The sequence below is a fragment of the Hyaena hyaena genome, unplaced genomic scaffold, assembly GCF_003009895.1.
Source record: "Hyaena hyaena isolate Hyena2069 unplaced genomic scaffold, ASM300989v1 scaffold_34, whole genome shotgun sequence".
Taxonomy (NCBI): Eukaryota; Metazoa; Chordata; class Mammalia; order Carnivora; family Hyaenidae; genus Hyaena; species Hyaena hyaena.
Genome location: NW_024080665.1, coordinates 954,079 through 966,376, shown reverse-complemented (window position 1 = coordinate 966,376; position 12,298 = coordinate 954,079). Strand labels below are relative to the sequence as shown.

The 12,298-nt window shown below is 37.6% G+C and overlaps 1 protein-coding gene across 1 annotated transcript in view; it reads left to right on the top strand.

Annotated features, from left to right (window-relative positions):
- Nucleotides 1-3,164, top strand: part of PGM2L1 (phosphoglucomutase 2 like 1) — a 44,856-nt gene extending 41,692 nt beyond the window's left edge. Inside the window, exons 13-14 of the mRNA XM_039228791.1 lie at nucleotides 483-616; nucleotides 2,719-3,164. Coding sequence (XP_039084722.1) covers nucleotides 483-616; nucleotides 2,719-2,821 — 237 coding nt within the window. The 3' untranslated portion in view covers nucleotides 2,822-3,164. The remainder of the gene's footprint in view (nucleotides 1-482; nucleotides 617-2,718) is intronic.
- The last annotated feature ends 9,134 nt before the right edge of the window (nucleotides 3,165-12,298 follow it).

The following is a 12,298-nucleotide window of genomic DNA, read 5'->3' as shown; positions in this document are numbered from 1 at the left end:
AACTTGTCGGTCCATTGGCGGTAATATTTACTTTAGGAGATTATTGTTGAGGTCTAGAGATCATGTATATAGCCCAGTGTCTGTACTATTATAAATGTTCACTACATGGTATATTTATAAATTATTATGTATGTAATCTCCTTTTGTATTTTATAATTCTTTTAAAATTATTTTCAACTGTAAAAAACATAAAATTTACCGCCGTAACTTTTTTTAAGTATGAAGGCCCAGCAGTGTTAACTGTATCTACATTGTTGTGCAACCGATCTCCAGAGCTTTCTCATCTTGCTAAACTGAAACCCCATACCATTAAACTTCCCCCTCCTCACTTCCCCCCACGAGTCTTGCCAGCAGCCTTCTACTTTCTATTTCTATGGATTTGACTCCTTTAGATACCTCATATAAGTAGCGTATATTTTACAACTGTCAAAAAATGAGAAAGGTACCAAGTGTAACTAAGCTGTTGTTAAAATTGTGCCTAGGTGCTGCCTGTGAGTAAAAACAGCCAAATGATTACATTTACTTTTCAAAATGGCTGTGTGGCTACTCTTCGGACAAGTGGGACAGAACCCAAGATAAAGTATTATGCAGAGATGTGTGCATCGCCTGAGCAGAGGTGAGAATTGATATTTTAAATTTATATATAAGCTTTATTGAGATATAATTCACATACTGTACAGATTACCCATTCAGAGTGTACAATTCACTGGTTTTTAGTATATTCAGAGTTGTGCAATCATTACAATCATTGTTTTCTCCATGTATTTTTTTTTCTTATTCTCAAATTAGCTAACATATGGTATAGTATTGCCTTCAGTAGATTCCAGCGTTTCATCACATACAACATCCAGTGCTCATCAACAAGTGCCCTCCTTAATGCCCATCATCCGCTTTCCCCTCCCTCATCAACCCTCAGTTTGTCCTCTGTAAGAGTCTCTTATGGTTTGTCACAATCATTTTTTTTTACTTACAGTCAATTTTAGAACATTTTCATCACCTCAAAAAGAAACCCCATACCCACTAGCAGTCACCTGCTATCCCCACACTCTTAGCCTTAGGCAACCACCAATCTACTATCTGTCATTATAGACTAGTTTATTGTGGACATGTGATATAATGGAATCATACAATATCTAGCCCTTTGTGACTAGCATGTTTTACTTGGCTTAATGTTTTCAAGTTTCATCCCTGTTGTAGCATGAATCAGTACTTTATTCCTTTTTTAAAAAAAGTGTTTTCATTGCCTAATGATATTCTATTATATGGATTATAAAACTTTTTTATCCATTTATCAGGTAGGGGACATTTGGATTTTTTCCCCTTTTTAACTATAATGAATAATGGTGCTACAAATGTTTGTGCAAAAATTTTTGTGTGGACATATATTTTCATTTCCCTTGGGTAAATATGTAGGTGTAGAATTGCTAGGTCACATGGTAGTTCTATGTTTGATCTTCAGAGGAGCTGTCAGACTGGTTTCCAAACCAGCTGCATCATTTAGGAATTGAATTTTAAAATTTTAGTGAATTTTTATTACTGGGAAGGTTCTGTGAGCTTTAATTGTTATATGATAAACATAAAGAAATGACCAACAAAAAATTTGTCAGACAATATTCATTTTCTTAAATGTTTATTTTGAGAGAGAGACTGAGAGGAGGGAGACAATGAGCAGGGGAGGGGCAGGGAGAGAGAGAGAGAGAGGGAGAAAAAATCCCCAGCAGGCTCTGTGCTGATAGCCCCAGGCAAGGGTTCAGTTGCATAAACTGAGATCATGACCTGAGCCAAAATCAAGAGTTGGATGCTCAACCAACTGAGCCACCCAGGCACCTTGACAATATTCATTTTTTACTTCTCATATGATTTAACTTAATCTGTCCAATTTTTTGCCTTCTAAGAGTAGGATTTGTGACTAAATTGACTTTAAAAACCTATTCAAATGCTATTTAAACTTATTAAAAGTAGAGTGTTGTCACTGATCAATATACTTTTAGGAAGGAGATTTTTTGGAATTATCTGCAAAGTCCAAGGTGCATTATTTTGTATGTCCCTAAATCTTTGCATTTAAGAATAGATTTTATTTCCTTTGGGGGCAAAAAGACATCCTGAAGTCATTTAGAATAGAGTTAAAGGCAACCAACTTGGATAATGCCGTATTTGGCTAAAAATAAAGGATAATTAATAAAGTAACAGAAAATGATTGTGAAGGCGGTTGAAAAGAGGCTTTCCTAGAAATGTTTTGGGCAACAGCAGCGATGACTTTGAAGTACATACCTGTAAATGTATATTTATTTTTTAAACATCTCATTTTTTAGTCACATCTCTCTCCGTACCTGAATCATGCCATGTCATCCCATAATATCTACTGGGTATTCTTCAAAGTGTTTCAGAAAACCATTTTAGCATAACACTTAGTATTGGTGTTCTACGCCATTAAATTGCCTGACTCAGGAGGAATCTGTAGATATACTGACTTATCCATGTGTTGTGTACCAAGGAACTCCCTTTAACGCAGTTCAACTTCAGTTTGTGATAGTGGTGTTTTTCATGTGTGTGATCGGTTTCCTTTTAGCCTTGTTTCATTTTAACTGCGTGAACTTCTTTTTTGTTAACAAATTGTTTGATCATCCCCTCTGGAATATGTCTTTTTAAAATTCTAACAATTTAAATGAATTTTAAGGTGATAAAAATAATTTCAAACCTCTTAAACTTTCTCTTCAGTGACACTGCCTTACTAGAAGAGGAATTGAAGAAACTCATTGAAGCTTTGATTGAGAATTTTCTTGAGCCCAGTAAAAATGGACTGATCTGGCGTTCTGTTTAGTGCACACCAGCACATCATTATTTTGCACTGGCACATGGAACAGAACAACAAAGAACTCCATGTGTTGACGTCATGTTAGCATTCTCTCTTTATCTCCTCTGGCCAAGTATCCTTTTACTTTTATTTTCTTTCTTTTGGTTGGCTGACTAACCAAGCATATCAGTTCAAAATGCAATGGTCTAGAGAGAAATGATTGAACAAAAGTCATTGCATTAAAAGTATTATAGTGACATGTTGTTCTTCCTTTAACAGAAAAAAATACATAAGTGAGTTTTCTTATTTAAGTGTGATTAAGCTTAGTTCCATATTATAATTGTGTAGAGCACGGTTTAAAAAAAAAAAAGGCAGATAAATGTTATATAATTGTAGAGTTAGTTAAGGAAATTAATCTATAAAATTGACAAGAAAATGGCATTGCTCCCAGAATATTGCGGGAAAGTGTCATTGTTGTGTCACAGGTATTAACTTACAAAGTAGAGTATTTGAAATATAGGGTATTTGCATTTCTAGCTTAGAACCGATGTTACAATATGTGGTTCAGCTTCTCTGTTTCAGGTGCTCTTGATGTAGTGTAAACTTATTGTATGTATTCAAAATTCTGACGTTTACTGAACGTAAAACAGTAGTGGCAGTGCTCCTAGTGGTTTCGTTCTTGTCAGATTTCTTAGTGCCTTCTCAGGGTATGGTATGAATTAAAACAGTGTTCCTGCATCGAATATAATTTAATCAGCCAATTTTCAGACAATTAAGGAAAATCTTCCAAACTGTGTAGGTGCTTCCCCTCTATAGCAAATAAATTTGCCCTTTAAAAAATATTATGAATGTAAATAAAAATCCTAATAAAAGCAAACTCAGTGTAACCATACTGAAAGATCTTCGTGTTAGAATTCAGTGTTAGTAATCACAGCCTTCAAGTAAAGAAAAAAATCTGAACTGAGAAAGGAGCTCTGAATTTATTTAAAAGTCTGACTTTGAAATTACATTTTTATAAGTAGATTTATTCCCTTATCAGATGAAATAATGCTAATTTTACTAAGAAATAAAATATCCAGATTTTAGGTGTTACAAAACACTAAAACTACATGTTTTAAAACTAAAGTCCAGTTGTTCTAACATCTTGCTGGCTACTGTAGAAATTCTGACCTCAAGAGTACTAGTTATCTTTATCTTTATCGATGTGGAAAAAAATTTTGGAAGGTCACTTTGGTTGATTCCCCAGACTTCTAAAAAGTCTTAATAGAGAAATACTATTTAATCTTCTTAAAGTGTATCCTGTCCTATATAACTCAGAGAATACTTAAACACATGTGCTATAATTAAGAGGTAAGAATCACAAGGCCTTGGGTGTAATTATACTAAACAAATTGCTACTGGGATATAACTGGTATTAGAGAATTTATTTCCTAAAAAAAATAATAATAATATAAATTTTAAACTGATTAGAGTATTTATTAAATAACGGTTTGGTTTATTGCAGCTATAAGCTAACATTTGGTTGAACCCATAGAGTCCAAGTATAATTTTCAAACTATTGTATTGCCACTATTGTTAATTTGTTCCTCCCTTTCTTATAGCTAGATCTCATATTACTGTAGATAATAGCTCACTAAGGGAGCACCATATTTCTGAATGACATTGTTTTCAAAGGCTTTGCACTAAAAAAGAAATGTGTAGACTTTTTTGCTTTATTTGTTTTAAGGAATGTAGAATGTAACTAAGGAGATGGCCTATATTCTGCCAAGTATTATAAATAATGCTATATCTATGAAAAATATGTATATTTGGCTTTAGTGTCTGTGTTTCAGTGACTAAAGAGCAAAGTGGAGCTAAAATGATATAACCCACTCATAATCACTAAAGCCATGTCATGATTATCATTCTCTTATAAAGAGAACAGTTTGAGTGCTTTAATATAATGCAGTGTTTAAGTCTTCTTAATCAAGGTGAAAAGTTACGAAAGCTTAGGTTACCTCAAAAATTTAAAAATCCAAAGTTAAAATTAACAAAATTTTACAAATATTCATGAAGTGCATAGGTTGAGGGAATTAATTAGATTCTAGCAAAGCTCTCAAGCCTATATTAGCATGATATTTAACATGAACTTGACAGAGTGGGTGTGCAGTGGCCTAAAAGGATAAATTTAGTAGTCCAGGCCAACCAGGAAAGACAGAAGTGCCAGGCCAGAGGTCTCAGCCTTGGGCTCTACATTGTTTAGCTTTTTCTTTATGAATAATGTAATGAAAATGAATGTATTCTCCTTGAGTGTATAGATCAGAACTGGGCTTCTCTAGAGTTTTGGAGAAAAGGAACAAACTAGCGGGGCAAGATCAAAGAATACACTGAAAATAAGCAGTAGAAATAAGCAAACAATAGAAAGGTCAATAAGAAGGCACAGGAAATGCTTCTTGTGAAGCGCAAACTTACCTCTCAAAAAAATAGAGAATAAATTGGCTCTGGGCAAGTTGTTATGATGAGCAGCTAGTGAAGCTTTTGCATTCTTCCCTTTATTAGCAACCACTCAAAAGAGGCCAAGTTTTTTTTTTAATGTTTTATTTATTTTTGAGAGAGAGATAGAGACAGCATGAGCAGGGGAGGGTCAGAGAGAGAGGGAGCCACAGAATCTGAAACAGCCTCCAGGCTCTGAGCTAGCTGTCAGCACAGAGCCTGACGCGGGGCTCGAACCCACAAATCTTGAGATCATGACCTGAGCCAAAGTCGGATGCTTAACCGACTGAGCCACCTAGGCGCCCTGAGGCCAAGTTTTAAGAGGTGAGAAAAAGTATCTGATTCAGTTCCTGCTAGGATGTTGCGTCTTAGGATCCTATAGGAACTGGGAGGAGAGGACATAGCAGAAATAAAAAAGAATATAATACAAATTATAAAATAAGACTTGTGAGAGAGAGCTCAAAGAATTAAGAACATTTAACTCTGGAGGGGAGAAAGTTGTTGAGATAGTTTAATAAGTCTTAAGTTCTTAGTTGAATCTTTTATAAAGGGCTCAAAGCAAGAAGGAGTATGACAAATGTTCCCTATCTTCAATGAGGACACTAAAAACAAATAAGGGTCTCTTTTAAAAAATTAAATAACAAATTTATATTTTAAGGAATGTACTAAATGGATTTTAAAGGTTCTTTCCATTACTTTTATTCAGAACTCAGGTTGGAACAACGATGATGTCATAGAGAGCACTGAAAGTTACATTTGAGTTTTGCTCCTTATCTTGAAGAATTTAGCTCACAGGAGAGTTTTTGTGTATGTTGAGTTGTAGAGGCATGAGTGCAGTCTTTATTTACTGCATAAAGACCGCTCGGATATTATTTTTAGTTTAACCTGGCAAATAAGTGAGACTTGAACACCACTTTGTTCATCATGAAGACTGTATAGCATTATGGGGTATTTGAGGGTTTTGTTTTAACTGTCTTGTTATTTGGGTGTGGTAACTTCAGCAGAGAGAGAGGTTCTAAAAGACTGGATACTCTGGGTGTAACTTTATATAGGAAATAAGCCTCCTATTTCTTAAGGAGGTTGCTTCTGGAATTGATCGAATAAAGGTATTAGCTGGAGTTTAATGGAGAAATTGTTCTATGAACTATGAACTGCTGCTATTGGTATTCCTTTCAGATGTTTTCCGCTGATGTTTGTGATGCTTGAAAAATCCAAATTTTGCTTGGATAAATTTATTTTATGCCTTTTTCTCTCTACCTCCCTTTTTCCTTAGTCCCCCTCCCACATTCGTTACTGTGAAAAGCTATTGCCCTATTACCTCACTGATAAGAAATCTCAATTGTATTCATTCAGAATGCTTTAAACTTATTCATAAACTATGTCTGTTTTTTGGACTTTTGGTTATTTTGTTATTATTGTGAGAATATTTAAGACATTGTAAGAAGTAATTTTAAATCTGTTTCATAACCTTTTATGGTCTCTCTGGATACTACTATATGTTAATTTATTATAGCCTTTTATAGTTCACTTGTTTTTCTGAGATTGCTCTAGAAACTGATGAGGAAAGAGTCATACTAATCAGTTGAATGGTCAGTTGATCTGTTATTTCAGGTTTCCTTGTACTTGGGGTATCCAAAGCACAAAATTTGAGGAAATCTTTTTTCACATTTGTCCCCAAAAGCATCTTATCATAAGCCATAAGAAGTCCCAGGTGGAAAGAAGATCTTTCACTGCAGGACTTAACACAGCATGACTTTCTTTAGTTCCAGTTAGAAACAAAGTTAATGCTTTCCATACTATAACATTCATTAAATGATCTTTTCTCTTTGTTCATTCAAGACTATATACTTTAAAAAGAGGACATGTAAGAATAAGCAATGTGTCTAAGGTAGGGGCAGATGACGTATCTAAAGCTTGCTTCTCAAATTTTTCCACCAGCATAACCCTAAAGCAGGAGAGTATGAATATGTGGGGGGAAGGGGCCCAAGCACAAAATCTGAAGCAGTCTACCACTCATGAAATTCTGTGTTCCGTCTTAAAAACATAAGTTGAATTTTGCATTCTCAATAATAAAACTGTTTCAATATAAAGATAATTCCTTCAGTCTTCACGGAAACCGGTGCCACTGGAAAGGAGCACCACGCTTAGCAGATGGCCTCTCAGGTCCACCCGCCCCCCCCAACCACCACCACCCCCTTAATTGCTGCGTCCACCTGGTGGTACACACACGGACTCTGAGAAATATAGACATAGAACATATCTAGGATATTTCCTGCCTTTTAAAAGTTGAACTTTGAAAGTATTAATGCCAAATTTTAAACTGACCTGAAACAGCTCCATTACCACTGAACCTTATATAATATTGTCAGAAGTGTTGGCCAGTTTGTTTTCATTAATTCATTGGCATTCCTTGATTGAGAAGGAGCACCCAACTATCAGCTCCCTGAGAGAAGAGAGCATGTCTTATTAGTTTTTCATACCTGCCCCCCCCCCCTCAGTACAGTGCTTGTTAATAGAGTGCCTAGTTAACTGACAGTAGGAATTAAGGGATTATATTTTAAACTAATAAGCAACAATCAAAAATGTTAATTTTCTGATTCAGTGTTTTAAGCATTTCTCATTGCTGAAATTTATAATAAATCTTTATTAAGCACGCACATCCTTAAATACTCAGTTTCTTTTGAGAGAGCAGAGTATATTCCTATTTGGAAATTATATATAATGCCTAGTATTTTACACTCAAAGCAAGATGTTGGCCAAATAGGCTAAGAAAGTATCTACGTAGATTTAATATCACTGGTTATAAGTGCCATTTTGAGCCTATTAGTGCTACCTTCCAAATGAGTCACAAGTAATTTGAAACTATTGGGTATATTTTGTCCACTGTTATGATTCATCATATATCATTCAAGAGGCACTCAAACAAGAGTCTGCATCTGTATATATGGTGAGGCCTTCTTGTTTTAGGCTAAAATAAACTCTTTGTATTATGTCATTGAATATGCCAGATAAAATATATACAGTTAAGGATGAATTATTTTTCTGACTTGTGTAGCAGTTGCTTAAAATTGTGCCCTTGTTTTAATAGTTTTTGTCAACATTTTCTCATTTTTTTTTCCCAATGAAAACACCAGGATGTATCATAAGTACTGCCTGTGAGAATTTGCACTTGAAGTGTTTGTGAGTGGATTTCTTGTGGTTTTAGCCAAATGAAGTGTTATCGGTAATAAACAGGCCTATTTATAGGCATGAGTCTCTGTAATTTTTACTATCTTAATTACTGTGTGGTTCATAAAGTTTGCTATCCAAATGAAACATGTTTTTGAAATATATGCATGGCATACCTAGAATCTGCTTACAGCCTAAATAAATATTCTAGCTTATTGTTGAGTATACATGTTCATATACTGGTTCATCACAAGTCCCAGAAGAAAAAGCTAATATTCAAGTTTTTTCCATCTTATTTTTCTCTTTGTCTCCTTGATTTGACCTAATTTGTCTACTCACATTAACATCAATTAACATAATAAAAGGTTAAATATATATTATAATAAATTTGTTATTCCCCATCCTTCCCCCCTGCCCTCCCTAAACTAGCACTTCCTCATTTCTATTAGTGATATGACCATTCTTCGATCTGTCTTTATTTTCCTCTCTTTAATTCTGGTTCTTATCATTAAATGGTCTACTTGCATGCGGCTTGCTTTAAATTATGTTAGCCTTCTGCTTCATTATTATTTTTTAATTTTTTTTAATGTTTGTTTATTTTTGAGACAGAGCATGAGCCTGGGGAGGGACAGAGAGAGAGGGAGACACAGAACCTGAAGCAGGCTCCAGGCTCAGCTTTCGGCACAGAGCCCAACATGGGGCTTGAACTCACATACTGCAAGATCATGACCTGAGCTGAAGTCAGATGCTTAACCAACAGTCATCCAGGTGCTCCATGCTTCATTATCTCACATTATAAATATTTATGGCCTTGGAAATATGTAGGTACCAAGGACACTCCAGAAGGCTACAAAGTAGGAAAAAAGACACAGACAGCAACCATGTTATTGTTGGAACAGTCTGTTCAGGACACTGTTCCCACTACCCCCCATCCACTAGATCACCTTAATCTATTCTTTATGTCTTTGGATTCAAAACACTAAAAAGAAAGCCCAGTTGGCTGGACTTTTGTGACATGCCTTCCTCCTAGCTGAAACCAAAAACTGATAAGGGAAGAATTTGACCCTCCAGCTTTCTTCTGAGTAGTAGTAGGAGAAAGGCCACTACATTTATACCATTCCATCAAGACACAGTGGGGGAGAGTTAACTGACCAATTGGAAATTATAGGGAAGAAGAAAGAGGGAGGACACCTCAAGCACAGATCAGCGTGAGTGTGCTGAGAACCGTAAATGGTTTGCTATGGGCATGTTGAGTAGGGATGTGAGTGGAGAGGGCCCTGCGTGCTCTCTGTGGAGCCTGGACTTCAGTCAGCAAGTGAGAGTACAGAAAGGTATAAGCAGGTCTCTGAGATGGTGGTGGGGGTGGGGAGGTGGTATGAGAGACCACTCCTGTAAGAACCTTAAAGTTCATCTTATCCAACTCTCATCAGTTCCCACTATCTGGGGATTTATATTTGAACCTCTCCTGTGACAACTTGCTAAGACAAGTTGTACTCTTTTAAAGAAAGGCCAGTTGAGAGTTCTTTCTTATGTTCCTCTGAAAACTGCCTCTGTCAGCTTCTGCCCTCCGGCTGTACCTGGAAGCTCAATATGATTCCAAGCTCCATCTCCTTTTTACTCCAGATCCTTTCCCCTCAGTCTAAACATGCACAGTGCAGCTACTCTACTGTTCCTAGTATGACCATCCTCTTACCTTCCTGATCGCCAAGTAGACAGTTTTCAAAGAGCTGGATCCAGAAAAAATACACTACACCAGAAATGGTGCTAACAGCCCAGAGTAGTAAAAGGTGGGATTTAGACCTGATATGGGAGGGGGCTGTGCCTCGGGCACACCACTTGACACTTCTTCACTTGGCAAATAACTCCTTTAACCCTCAACTCAAGCATCATGCCTTCCAAAAAACCTTCCCTGCTCAGTTCCCATCCCCCATCCCACCCGCCACACTGGGGAGGGGCCCTGCTCTATACGGCCATAGCTCCCTTTGCCAGCCTCTGTTACAGCACATCCTACACCATGAGGAAGTGATCTGCTTGTGTATCGAACTCTCCCTGTCAATTGTGAGCTCCCCTAAAGCTGGAGTTGGCTGACTCAATGCAGGACCCCTGGAGCCCGGCACCGAGCCAAACAGATGATGAGCCCTCAAAAAAAAAAAAAGGTTCAGCTGAAATGAACTGAATTGGAATATTGGAATTTGAGCTAAGTTTTTTTAAAGGCAAGTAGGCTGTGAATAAGCAAAGAAGAGGAGGCACACATGGTATATGAGTGAGTACATTCAACTTAAAGCAAAGAAATAGGTGAGTGAAGGCTTGGGAAGTAGGTCTACTTGAGATTGCTAGAGGGCTTCAAGGCAGACATAAACTGAAGGGGAAGAGAGCCATAAACCGAAGTTAAAAAAAAAAAAATCAACCTGAGGCTAAATAAGACAAGATGGCATGAGGGAATGGTAGAAGAGATTTGTTCCCATATGGGGAGGCAGCAAGGGCAGAAAAAAACCAGCAACTGGATCAGTTTCTTCCAGTTGTTATTCCATGCCCACATATGCATACTTCTCCCTGGTGGACAGGGATTCACGTCCCACGAAACTCAGTCCCTGCGCTAAGCAAGGAACCCAAATTCACTGCAAGCCTCTCTCTTTACAATTAGGGAAACCTGAGGGTTGGGTGAGGGACCCACTTGAGTCCATAGAGTGGATTTCTACAGGATCCAAGTTGTCTCACTCCCAAAATGCTGTTTCCTGCCACCGCCCTCCTCCCCCATAGCCTGAGGATGGCTACTTAAAATTCTTTCTTTCTTTCTTTTTTTAACTTTTAATGTTTATTTATTTTTGAAAAAAAGGGAGAGACAGAGAGAGAGGGAGACACAGAATCCAAAACAGGCTCCAGGCTCTAAGCTGTCAACACAGAGCCTGACATGGAGCTCAAACCCACAGACCATGAGATCACGACCCGAGCCAAAGTTGGACACTTAACCGACTGAGCCACCCAGGTGCCCTAAAATTCTTTCAATAAACCTTAGTTTTTAGTCAGAAAGGGCCCTTCCTGTTTCTATTCAGATGAAAACTAAGGTCCAGAGGGAAGTGATACCGAGTCAGAGCTGGTCAGAGACAAAACTGGGACTAATAGTTAGGTCTCCTGACTGGTAGTCCCTTTCTCCTTCTGGTATAAATATTTACTAACCTTCTAGGAGCAGGACCATGAATAAGTTGGTAAGATGTCATCCATCTTTACAAAGACAAGAACAGTCACAGTCCAATAGAAGTCCTATAATAGATGGGGCGCCTGGGTGGCTCAGTCGGTTGAACAACTTCAGCTCAGGTTCATGATGTTGCAGTTCGTGAATTCAAGCCCTGCATCGGGCTCAGTGCTGACAGCTCAGAGCCTGGAGCCTGCTTTGGTTTCTGTGTCTCCCCATCTCTCTGTCCCTCTCCCGCTCACACTGTTTCTGTCTCTCAAAAATAAACAACAACAACAACAAAAAGAAGTGCTATAATAAAGTACAGAAATGGTGCAGGAGGAGAGAGGGGCAACTGTGCGGGATCCAGGAGGGGGTCCAAACAATCTCTGGGACTAAAATGGAAACTTGAAGAGAGAGCAGGGGTCTGTCGGGCAGAGAAAGGAGAAAAGGTCTCACAGACCCAGGAGACAGCAGGAAGAAGTATCCTGGGAAGACTGGATAATAGGTTTCTGATCTCAACCATTGGCACTTCTGATTTTATACACTCTTTCTGGGTGAAATGCCCAAAGTTCCCACCATTACTCTTGAGAATGTACAGTGGGACAGAAGGCGAGATAAGCTCAACAGACATTTCCGTTCAAGGGGGAGAAGCATGAAAGGGGCATAGCCATCCTTAAACAGAGCAATTC